At 38.5% G+C, this 13,437-nt stretch overlaps 1 protein-coding gene across 3 annotated transcripts in view; it reads left to right on the top strand.

Moving 5' to 3' along the window:
- Positions 1-13,437, top strand: part of ankrd12.L (ankyrin repeat domain 12 L homeolog) — a 76,888-nt gene that overhangs the window by 41,908 nt on the left and 21,543 nt on the right. For all 3 annotated transcript variants that reach the window (XM_041566361.1, XM_041566362.1, XM_018267886.2), the window contains one exon: positions 12,185-12,331. In XM_041566361.1, the coding sequence (XP_041422295.1) occupies positions 12,185-12,331 (147 nt within the window). The remainder of the gene's footprint in view (positions 1-12,184; positions 12,332-13,437) is intronic.

Raw genomic sequence — 13,437 nt, forward strand, 5'->3', positions numbered from 1 at the left:
GAAAATTCTAAGCAACTTTTAAATTGGCCTTTATTTTTATAGTATTTCTGACTCTTTACAACATTCAAATGGGGGACACTGACCCCGTCTAAAATCAAATGCTCTGTTAAGGGTGGTGGCACACGGGGAGATGTAGTCACATGCGATAAATCTTCTCTACTGTTGGCGACTAATCTCCCAGAAATCCCTTCCCACCAGCAAGAATGTGAATCCCCGGAGGGATGGCATAAACGAAGCTTCGGTTTTCCGAATCTGCATGAAGTTGCCTTACAAGGATACTTTGCACGACTTCAGAAAACCGAAGTGACATGTATGCCATTCCCGCCAGCGTTTTTCATTCCTGCTGGTGGAAAGTCTCTTCGGGCAGATTAGCCATCATTAGTAGAGAAGATTTATCGGATGCGACTAAATCTCCCTGTGTGCCACCACCCTTAGGCTTCAAATGTATTGTTATTGCTACTTTTTATTAATCTTTATATTCAGGCCTTCTCTTATTCATATTCCAGTCTCTCCTAGTTGCTAGGGTAATTTTGCCCATAGCGACTGCACTGCTGAAATTGCAAACCGGAGAGCTGCTGAATTAAAGTTAATTTAAAAGTGAACAGTCCCTTTAAGTAGCCCAAAAATGTGGTGTTAAAGCACTTGAACTCTCCCCTAGAGATTCAGTTTGTATTTGATAAATAATCTCTTGTGCCAGCACTAGTTAGACTATAGTCTAACTAAAGGTCCCCATACATGGATAGATCCGCTCGTGTGGCGATGTCGCCAAACGAGCGGATCTCCCTCCGATATGCCCACCTTGAGGTGGGCAATATCGGGCAGATCCGATCGTGGGCCCTAGGGCCTAACGATCGGATCCTAGCATTCTCAAACGGGCGGTCGGATCGCGGGACCGCATCAACGAACAGATGCGGCCGCGATCCGACGGGATTTTTAAACCCATCCGATCGAGATCTGGCCGACTTTCAGCCAGATCTCGATCGGGGAAGCCCGTCGGGGGGCCCCCATACACGGGCCAATAAGCTGCCGACACAGTCTGTCGGCAGCTTTTATCGGCCCGTGTATGGCCACCTTAAGAAAATGGGTCCATGCGTTTAAAAGGAGTACAGCCCTGTGACCTGTAGATTAAAGCACAAAAGAAACTGAGGCAACTGTTTATGACGACATGAGTGTGATAACAACCATGTTTTTAACTTGTGTAAATGTTGTTTTGTTGTAGTAACATGGGTGTTTATTTGATAGTTACATATTCTTACAGGCCCAGATAATAATATGCCAATGTGACACCTTATTTGCCACAGACTGACAAAAGTGGTGTATTATTCCTCTTTTTTCTCACAAAAGATTAAGGTAAATGTGGGTGCTGTGTTCCTGTATTTATCACATGTTTACATCTTGGCACATAATGTTCCATAAATATCCCCTTTAAGTGCACATGTGACAGAAATTAACAAATGGAAAATAATGCATGTGATTAATCAGGACTCACTTGGTGTTATTTCACAAATTGTCCTCTGCCATGGCCTGTGAAGCCCAATGCACACAAAAATAAGCTATGACTCATGGATAAAAGCATGAAGCTGCAGTACTGCCAATGGCCCTGTTAGATTTCAAGAAAAGTCAATAATGAGTCATTATATTTATATATAATATATATGTATATATATAATATATATTATACATACTTGAAAAAGGTCCCAGCAGGGACCAAAACATTGAAGCACTGTGAAATGAGAGCGAGAGAGAATTCACAATGCATTGTGAATAAAGCACATCTATTTCTTCACGATTACTAAGGAGTGCGGGTCCATTTGACCTACGCACCCATTTATGTATTTGAAATCCGGAAAGAGTGCGTTCACCTGTTTGGACATATATATATGTGTATATATATATATATATATATATATATATGTGTATATATATATATATATATATATATATATATATATATATATATATATATATATATATATATATATATATATATATATATATATATATATATATATATATATATATACATATATATATATATATACATTCACATGCATACAGATCACATAATGTGGAACCATATGCCTTCTGTTAAAGTTTTATTCTGCAAGTGTAATGGGGGGGGCACTTTTGTCCTTTTTTTCTCATATATGAGCCAAAGGATCCCTCTTATCGGTCCATAAAGTTCTCTAATGTAGTTGTAAAGAGTAATCATGTCCCCTTGCTAGAACCTTTTCTTCAGAGAATCGAAACTTTTATAGTATTTATTTCTCATGTTCTGGACTTTCCGTTCATGAAAGGACCAGTAGCGTCAAAAAGTGAATTTTTGTTTACATTTAAAGTTTGTGTCTGTTGATCCAGCACCTACATTTAAACATTTCTTTGCAGCAACTGTCAATGCCATTATTGGCATTTCACCCCTGTTTATCTTCTCGTGTAAGAGCTAAACCCATTGTATTCTACAGAGCGTATCTGCTGTGTAAACCTGTGCCTTTTCTTGTTTGTCAGCTTGAATGGCTGCCCCCGTTGTACACAGCGGCCTTTATATACTAAATGAACTATAGTAGTGTTTCTCAAGCAAACACACACTTTACCAGTGTAGGGCAACAGTACATTATATTTAAATTTCTTTAAAACGTTTTGATTGTTTTGAGTTACTGTTCCATTAATCTCTTCCCCAAACGAGCAGTATATGCCCAGCTATACATTGGTCTAGTGTTTGGCATCTTTGTCCTGATGAAAGGTGAGCTTTCTCCCAGCGTCTGTTTATTAGCAGATTAAAACAGAGGTAGGATTGGTTGTTCAGCAAAAGTGAGTGAATTGGCAATGTATTTTAAATTCCCCTGCAGCTATTTCTCCACAGACAAATGTGTTATAACAGGCTCTCTTTCCTGCACTGCAAAACCTTTACTTTCTGTTTTTTATATTGTATGTGAGTCAACTCAGTGACTCAGTTCTGTACAACAACCTGTTAGTTTGTGATCTATTTTTGACTTTGGAAAGCTCTCAGTGATTTAGAGAGTAGCAAATACAAGTTCTATGAGTACCATAGAGTGATACTTTCCATTCATGCTAAAAATGTAATAAAGCTTGAGTTTGTGGAACAATATTATCTCTAATAAACAAGGTTTTCTGTTACAAACAACCTTTTATGCTGTTTTGAGGGGAAGCCTACTGATCTATCTTGTCAGGGCTTTTAAGAATGGAAATAAAAGAAAACAAAAACCTTAATGCCCCCCCCCCTCTAAAACACTTCCCTCTTCCAGCTGGTTATCCCCTAAATGTAGTGCTTTGCTACAGGGTATACAAATTCCATCCAATGGACAGCACTCCTGAGGAGTGCTGTCCATTGGATGGAATTTGTATACTCTGGAGCAGCCAATGTGAATGGGCTACTGGACGCGCACCCAATATCAAAAATTTGGGCAGAAATGTGAGTGCGGTCTGATTTGTTTTCTATGTGCTTTGCTACAGGTACAGCATCACAGCATCTGGACATCAACACAGCACCACCCTCAAACCCAAAACTTTTGGGGTGCACACAGCAGCCTATCCTGCCCCCTCCCATACTGACCAATTGCTGGGTCATGAATTTTCAGGAAGTAGAGCGGCTTTAAAGGAAGCATACCCTTCTGGGACCCCTGTCCCCCAGGCAATTCCGCCGCTGCGGGTTCTGCTTCCTCTACAGTTATGAATCTGGCTGTTACCTATGGCAACCAATCAAATCTTTGCTATTGTTGTTCTGCCTGCCGGTAGCTGAAAAAAGCTAATTTCTGATTGGTTGCAATGGGTTACTGTCAAGGTTTAGATTTGCTAAGTGTTCTTAAACGAGCCCCGGTAGGCTTTGTCTCCAAAAACAGATTATCGGGATATAGCAAAATTACTGTCCCTGATTCATGTATAGCCAAAGTAGTATTTATTCTCTTGGAGTTAATTGTATAGTTTAAAGGGCAAGTCAATCCCAAAAATAGAAAATTGCCTTATAATAGAAAATATTATTCCAAGCAACTTTCTAATATACATTACAAATTTTTCAGTGCTTTTAAAGTTATTTGTAAAAGCAACTGCTATTGAAAGTGGCATTTGTTACACAATGTTGCAAAAGTCTTGGTTCCCCAGCAAAGTCAGGTCTGTTAATCAGCTGCCTTGTCCTACATTGTATCAACAGTCTGTGCCAGAATAGAAAGGGACAGATAAGCACTGCTTTCAATAGCAATACATAAACAAAATTGCAAAGTTGCTTAAAATTATGTTTTCTTTCTTTATTTTTTGGATTGACGTTGCTTTTAATGCCTTTAATTGAATTCTTGCTTATTCTGCCTTGAGTCCATCATCAAGAGGTAAGCATGTTCTAAACAACATAGCTTAATATTCTATTAATCTCTTGGGGATGTCTTCCCATAAAGGAGGATCGCATTTATGCAATTGCTTTTTCCAGTAGATTTAATATAATTTTTTTTTGTTAAATAAATGCCAAGGTTTTATAGTTCCCAAACTAGAATCTCATGACTGGGATGCAGTTTTCTGACTAATGATGCATGATGCAACACATGACTTCCTGGAGCATGCTGACCAATAGTTATAAAGTTCTAATTATGACAATTCTATTTCAAAAGTCAGCGAACCCTTTGGTATTACATAGATTTACGCATCAAAGGAGTTATCCACCCAAAAACTGTCTATTGAATAATGAAAAAAAAAAAGGAATTATAAGTAACTTTCTAAAACACATTAAAGGGATACTGTCATGGGGAAAAAAACATTTCAAAACGCATCAGTCAATAGCGTTGCTCCAACAGAATTCTGCACTTAAATCCGTTTCTCAAAAAAGCAAACAGATTTTTTTTTTATATTTAATTTTGAAATCTGACATGTCAGTTTCCCAGCTGCCCCCAGTCACAAGACTTGTGCTCTGAAAAACTTCAGTCACTCTTTACTGCAGCACTGCAAGCTGGAGTGATATCACCCCCCTCCCTTTCCCCCCAGCAGCTTAACAGAACAATCGGAAGGTAACCAGATAGCAGCTCCCTGACACAAGATAACAGTTCCCAGGTAGAAGAACTGCACTCAATAGTAAAATCCAGGTCCCACTGTGACACATTCAGTTACATTGAGTAAGAGAAACAACAGCCTTCCAGAAAGCAGTTCCATTCTAAAGTGTTGGCTCTTTCTGAAAGCTCATGACCAGGCAAAATGACCTGAAATGCACCTACACACCAATATTACAACTAAAAAAAAATACACTTGCTCGTTCAGGAATTAAATTTTATATGGTAGAGTGAATTATTTGCAATGTAAACAGTGTAATTAAAAATAAAAACTACATTATAAAAATGTCATCCCTTTAAGAAAAAAAAATGTCAACTGGTTTAAAGTTACTTGTGAATGTAATTGCTATTGATAGCATACTCTCTCTGTTCTCCACTTCTGACTTTTTAAGGATAATATATTGTTTTAGGTATGCTGATTATCATATACAGGATATTCCTTATGAAGGCAATTTTTTATGGCAACAAAGAGTCCCTTGTATCTGCCGTGCTGTCTGTGGTCTGTATTTGGCTTATCTTCTTTGAGTATTGAGAAGAATTAAGTTACGTTTTCCCAGAGTTACTTAGTTTTTATTTTGCTACCATTTATAATAATGTTATACATATTAAGTTAGGTTGAAAAAAGGCACGTCCATCAAGTTCAACTTTTTACGTCTATATATAACCTACATAATTGCTAGTTGATCCAGAGCTGACACACTACCCTGTTGGCCTATTGTTCAAGTTTGGGTCAAAATCTATATCTAAGCCTATGGAATTGTAGCATTGTATTTATTAAAGAAACTACAAACAGCAGGCTGTTGTCATGATTTATACATTGTATTTTTTATTTCTAAATTACACTACAAATAATTCACTCTACAGTATAAAATTTCATTCCCGAACCAGCAAGTGTAGTTGTAATATTGTTGTGTAGGCAGCCATCTCAGGTCATTTTGCCTGGTCATGTGCTTTCAGAAAAAGCCAGCACTTAAAGATGGAACTGCTTTCTGGCAGGCTGTTGTTTCTCCTACTCAATGTACTCAATGTAACTGAATGTAATGCAGTGGGACCTGGCTTTTCTATTGAGTGCTGTTCTTATATCTACCAGGCAGCTGTTATCTTGTGTTAGGGAGCTGCTATCTCGTTACCTTTCCATTGTTCTGTTGTTAGGCTGCTTGCAGTACAGCAGTAAAGAGTGACTGAAGTTTATCAGAGCACAAGTCACATGACTTGGGGCAGCTGGGAAACTGACTGTCTATCTAGCTCCATGTCAGATTTCAAAATGAAATATAAAAAATCTGTTTGCTCTTTTGAGAAACAGATTTCAGTGGAGAATTCTGCTGGAGCAGCACTATTAACTGATGCATTTTGATTTTTTTTTTCCCATGACAGTATCCCTTTGAACCTAAGGTTTAAACAAAAGACAACAAATGAAAAAAATACGTATACAACAGCTCAGCTGGACATCACACTACACTCTGGGCTTTATTCTTACAGCAGAGAAGTACCTTATTATGACTATTATTTGCTGACTCTGACTCCAGTTACCCAAAATTGCTTTTGACTCTGCTGATTGTCACCCACTCTGTTCTTAAACAGCATCATTTGTTGGCTACATATAAACTTTTATTCCCAGAGTGTGGGTTAAGTGCTGCTGTGTAACATGATGAACACCATGTTTTGATCACCAGGAAATAATAGTGAAACCGCTACAGTAACCTATTCAAAGGCTAAATGATAGCAATCCACATAAAAGCGTCAGTAGATTAGCTGCCATTTAATGATGTTCACCATATGTGGCTCAGTGGGTGGTAAACTAAAACACACTTTTTAAACATATGGGAAAATGTGTAAATGTTTGCACATTTGAAAGGAAGACTTGCTCTTTAGCATATTCCATTCAAGATCTATTGATTTGTGATTTGTGTATTTTTGTATTCCTTGCTCACCATAGAAGAGCAGGCGGTATCACTGAGTGCACAGGGCTGTATGATAAATTATGTATATCCATTGCATATTCCCTGCAAGTGTCTGTTTTAGGGCAGGCTTAATTGTCGGGTTGTCTGTGCTATATATGATATCTGTGATATAGGGAGGTAGTCTGGTATTGTGTGGTCGTGCTGCACTGATTGTAAATATCTGGAAATGGTCAGTCCAGTATGAAGACTGTGCCAAGCCTACAGACCAAAACAAAAAAGGTCCATTAGAGGTTCACAAGAACCCAATTGTGACACTCCCCATTTATAAGATACTGTTTTTATTATTACAAATTGCTGAAGACAGTTGTGCCGGCTCATTTGTCATTACCAGGGAACCCAAATAACTTAACATTTGTAACACTATTACCAAGAAGCGTGCATCATATATTGGGCCAGATTCAATTACGTGTAGAAAAAAAATCCATGGTTTTCTCCTCAAATGAATCTGGCCCTTTGTGAGAACTTGCATTAGTGGCAATGTATAGGCAGGCTCAAGGGTTAAAGGGGTGGTTCATCTTTAAGTTAACTTTTAGGTCTTCATTATTTATTTTTTACTTCAATAAATTTTTATTGTTTATCACATTTGTGTACAGACAATTATTGCTATCAAACAGCACAAATCTACATTGTCGACATGTACATACAATAAGCAATAAGAACTATAACATATTGTAACATATATTTGCTGAGTGAACCAAAGTTCGTACTTCCGTAAATAAACATATTGAGTACATTAGCACCTTATAATGAAAAAAGAAACAAAGAGTAAAACAATAAAGTAAAATAATAAAATAAAATAATATACATCTACTGCACTGAGACCAAATAAAAACTAGCGGAGCTATAGAGAAAAAAAGAGTATTGGGAGCTCCAGGCCCATATCTGTACTCAATCCATGGGTTCCAGGTTAACAAAAACTTCTGATGGGTATCTAACAGAATGCTGGTCATTTTTTCTTGGGACATAATCCAGTCAACTCTAGACTTTACTGGGTTTATAGGAATTTGCTTCTGGTCCAGGCTCCCGCTAAGGTCCTCTTAGCAGCCAACGTTATGAAAGAGAATAAGCGAAACTAGGTATTGGTAAGCTCTTGAGGTTTAATGTTAAGCAGGGCTATCGCAGGGTCTCTGGGCAAGGAAACATCAAAAACAGAATAAGTAATGGTAAAAACCCTGATACAAAACCTCCGAGCTCCCGAACAAGTCCACCATGTATAAAACATTGTGCCTATTTCCCCACAGCCTCTGAAGCACCCGGGATCCGCAGTAGGGGAGAATTTCGCTATACGTGCTGGCACTAAGTACCACCTAAAAAGTACCTTATAGTTCGCCTCCTGTAAGGAGATGTTATTAGAGGACCTCTTAGTTGTGGACTAGACATGCTCCCACTGCTCGGGAGATAATTCTCTAGAGAGGTCCCTATGCCAAGCCAACATATAGGGTAGATCCAGAGGCTGGAGAGACTCAAAGAACCTGTTATAGAGACATGATACTGATTTCCGTAATCTGGGGGAGTGAATACACCATCGCTCAAAAAAAGTCATGGGAACATACTTGTTTTTCATACGACTCCATTGGGAACATATAAAATTTAAGGATTTGTTATGCAACCGAAATCTTTCACTAGGTGGAATAGAAAGCTTATCTATAACCTGCTGAGGGGAAAGCGGGCCCGATGGTGAACACAGTTGACCTACTGCCCAAATTCCCTGGTCCAACCACCACTTAAATTGTGAAACCTGGAGGCCCAGAGTAAATTGTGGATTACCAAATATGGGAGCTGCTGGGCAATAGGGGGAACCCAAATGTAATTTCTTGTTGGAGTAAGGACCTGGGCCACCTGAGCCGCTCTATAATAAAAAGAAAGGTTTGGGAGGCCTAGTCCACCCCCAGACAAAGTAGATTTATTAATCCTTCGATATTTCCCAGCCCATACAAAATGTAAAACTATTGATTCAAATTTAGCTAATTGCTCTATAGGGATAGGGCATTATTTATTTTTTATATTGTTTGTTATTTGCCGTCTTCTATTCTTCTGACTCTTTCCAGCTTTCAAATTGGGGTCACTGACCCCATCAAAAACAAAGGCTACAAATGTATTGTTATTGCTACTTTTTATTACTCCTCTTTCTTTTCAGGCCCCTCCTATTCATATTCTGGTCAAATCAGTGGTTTCTAGGTTAATTTGGACCCTAGCAACTAGACAACTGAAATTGGAGAGCTGCAGAATAAAAAGCTAAACAACTCTAAAACCACACATAATAAAAAAATTAAAGCCGATTGAAAATTTTCTCAGACTAATATGCTCTACATTATAATGAAAGTTAATTTAAAGGTCAACAACCCCTTTTAATTATTTCTTACCATCTACACAATGCAAGCACTGTCCAGCTGGAATTGCTTCCATTCAGCAACGAGAGCTTTATTGAGGTTGCTCACCATTGTATGGGGGCAATTATTGTGCTGAAACAGGAGAGGGCCTTCCCCAAACTGAAATTTTAATGCACCGAGGGATGCACCGAATCTAGTATTTTGGAATTGGCCGAACCCTCGAATCCTTCGCGAAGATTTGGCTGAATAACGAACCAAATCCTAATTTGCATATGCAAATTAGGGGAGGGAAGGGGAAAACATTTTTACTTGTTTTGTGACAAAAGTCACACAATTTCCCCCTCCCCCATAATTTGCATATCTAAATTCGGTTCGGCCGGGCAGAAGGATTCGCCTGAATCCTGCTGAAAAAGGCCGAATCCTTAAATTTTAAGAATGTTATTTTAAGCCATACTCTTAATGTATGGTTTCAATAGAACCAGAAGCTCTAGCCCTACAGATGCCCCAGAGCAAAATTCCTGCTCAACCAATCGTTTTCATTTCATTATGCACTCAGGCAAGTAGTATTCTCCTGGCATCTGCCAAACCCAGACTTTTCCATTAGAGTGGCAGATGTTGAAATGCCATTTATAACTCCAGAGTATGTATTTTCATGATCACTGACCTTTACACCACTCCAACTGATAATTGCCATTGCACATTATTTATAGTTATTCAGTGGTTTGCACCAATGTCTTGCACTAATGTTGGGGTGTTGAGAATTCTAACCTATTCATTATCTGCAGTGTTTGTTTGTTCTCACTTGTCTGTGTTTTTATCCTTCTGGTACTCCCCCCCCCCCACACACACTCCAAAAAACATACAAGGTTAATTTGCTCCTGATAAAAATTGACCCATTTGTGACATGTGAATGTTACGGGGGGCGTAAAATGAAAGTTCCACTGACGGTGGGACATCTTGTTATCTTGCATAATAAGATGTCACTATACAGTATGATACAAAGAATTATGTACCATTTATCATACAATTGTACAGGATAAAGCAAATGCTTTGTTGCTCAACTACTTTTACTTTCAGTCCTTTGCTTTAAGGTACTTAAAGGAACAAAACACACCCTACCACCCAGGCTTTAATGGAACAGTAACACCAAAAAATGAAATTGTTTTAAAGAAATAAAAATATAATGTACTTTTTCCCTGCCCTGGTAAAACTGATGTGTTTGCTTCAGAAACACTACTATAGTTCATATAAACAAGCTGCTGTGTAGCAATGGCGGAAATTGAAAAAAAACTATATGGCACAGGTTAAATAGTGGATAACCGATAACACCATTATGTTCTACAGAACTTATCTGCTGTGTAACCTGAGCCTTTTCTACTTTGAATGACTGCCCCCATTGCTATACAGCGGCTTATTCATATACACAATAGTAGTGAATCTGAAGCAAACACAGTATTTTTACCAGTGCAGGGCAACACTGCATAGTATTTTTAAAACACTTTTCATTTTTTTTGGTGTTACTGTCCCTTTAAGTCCTAGTCTGTTGGAGACTGCCACACGATCATGTGTAGTTAAAGGACCAGTAACATCAAAAAAAAATAGTTGGAATACATCAAAGAATAAAAACCCGCTAAGACAAATTAAACTTTCAAATCACAAAGCCTTTATTAAGAAATAACTTACCGAAACAATGCTTGCGCTCCTCTTCAGAAAGCGATCAGGCTATCCATTTTGCGGCGCTCGATTTCTCCTCCCTGCCTTCCTTACAGGAGATAGCCAGGGAGGAGAAATAGAGCACCGCACAATGGATCGTCGCGTGTCGCCTTTTATGAAGAGGAGCGCAAGCAAAGCTTCGGCTGAGTTATTTCTTAAAAACTTTTCAATTTGAAAGTTTCATTTGTCTTCGTGGTTTGTTTTTTCTATGTATAACCTTTTTTTTTTTTATGTTACTGGTCCTTTAAAGCTGATTCAGGCTTGGCTTCAACCAATGTGTGTTCTGTGTCGCTGATCAAACAGACAGGGCCCAAAAGCTGTGCAAGATGAGTCTACCAACCCTGCTGTGCAACTCCTCATTCTTAAAGGAGAAGGAAAGGCTAAAATTAAGTAAGCTTTATCAGAAAGGTCTATATAAATACACCAGTAAACCCTCAAAGTAATGTTGCTCTGAGCCCTCTGTCAAAAGAAACACAGCATTTCTTTCCTTTTATTGTGTACACATGGGCTTCTGTATCAGACTTCCTGTTTTCAGCATAAACCTCCAGGGCAGGGCTTGAGCATGCTCAGTTTGCTCCTCTCCCCCTCCCTCCTCCCATCCCTGCTGTAATCTGAGCCCAGAGCTGTTAGTGCAGGGAGAGACTCAGGCAGGAAGTGATGTCACACCAATCTTATATGGCAGCTTCTATCCTAACAAACAGAGACAGTGTCTAGAGCTGTTTACTCAGGTATGGTAAAGCATTCTACCGAATAAATATAGCTTTCCAGCTTGCACTATTGTGGCTAATCTGTTGACAATAAACTGTGTTGGAGCTTTCCTTCTCCTTTAAAGGAGGCACCCTTGAAACTTCTGGTGTGCTTGGTAGAGGGTCTGTTCTCCTTTGACCATGGAGGCAAACTCTTAATGAAGCAGATGCCATGCAGGCTTCTGTATAGAACATTCAATAAGTATTATAGTAATGTAGCACTATTGACCACTCAGAGCAGGCATAAATATGTAGAAATATTTCAGATTATTAAAAAATGCGTTTTAAATATGATACACTGCTAATTTTTAAGTTCATCACCAAACATACTTTTGTGTTATTTATTACATTAGTTTTAAAATAATTTTGATGTGTACTGATCATTTCAGAGAAAGAAGAACCAGAGAAGAAGAAGATAAAAAGAGAACCCGGAGGCAAAAAATCCACTCCAGTTAACATCCTTTTTGGTTACCCTTTATCTGAACGCAAACAGATGGCACTTCTCATGCAAATGACAGCCAGAGACAATAGCCCAGGTACTGAAGGTGGATGTGTTTATGTACTTTGTGTGGGCAGCAGTGCATAAATGTACTCACTTTAAAATTCCTTCAATGTTTTCTGTTGGGATGATATTTGTCTCATTTACTAATGTAAGTGTTAAATAGCACAAGGGCAGTTGCTAGTTACAACCAATCAGGTCTTGGCTCTTGTAGATGACGACAAAATGATTTGCTGATTGGTTGCTATTAGCAAATGCCCTTGTGCAATTTAATGCCTATCTTCTTGACTCAAACCCTATGTATAATCAAATACAGATAAAGTGCAGTATCACGTCTAAATAAAAGCTGGATATCCAGGGGCAGATTTAGGGTTGGGCAGATTCGGGGAGATTAGTCGCCCGGCGACTAATCGCCCCTTCCGTGGGGCGGGGATTGTCGCCCCGCAGAAGAGGCGATTAGTCGCCAGGCGACTAAATCTGCCAGTCTGCCCCAACCCTTAAGCTGCAACTGACAGATGTCGGGCAGGTTTGAAACTCCAATCATGCGAGGACCTCATTGAAAAGTTGATGCTGTGCTCTACCAACAGGCCTGTTTGTAGAGCAATTGACAAACAATTGGATCTGCCTGGTTTGTCATGCATGCAGTTGATTAACAAATGGATCTTAAAGGGGTGGTTCATCTTCTTCAAGTTAAATTTTAGTATGTTATAGAATGGCCAATTCTAACTTTTCAATTGGCTTTCATTATTCATTTTTTATAGTTTTTTAATTATTTGCCATCTTCTTCTTCTTAAATGGGGGTCACTGACGCCATCTAAAAACAAATGCACTGTAAAGGCTACACATTTATTGTTATTGCTACTTTTTGTTACTTGTCTTTCTATTCAAGACTCTCCTATTTATATTCCAGTCTCTTATTCAAATCAAGGCATGGTTGCTTTGGTGATTTGGACCCTAGCGACCAGACTGCAGAAATGACAAACTGGAGAGCTGTTGAATAAAAGGCTAAATAACTCAAAAACTACAAATAATAAAAAATGAAAACCAATTACAAATTGACTAGTATCTCTCTCTACATCATACTAAAAGATAATTTAAAGATGAACAACTCATTTAAGCTTAAGGCTACTTTAAAGTTTTAAA

This window comes from Xenopus laevis, chromosome 6L, assembly GCF_017654675.1.
Source record: "Xenopus laevis strain J_2021 chromosome 6L, Xenopus_laevis_v10.1, whole genome shotgun sequence".
NCBI classification, from domain to species: Eukaryota; Metazoa; Chordata; class Amphibia; order Anura; family Pipidae; genus Xenopus; species Xenopus laevis.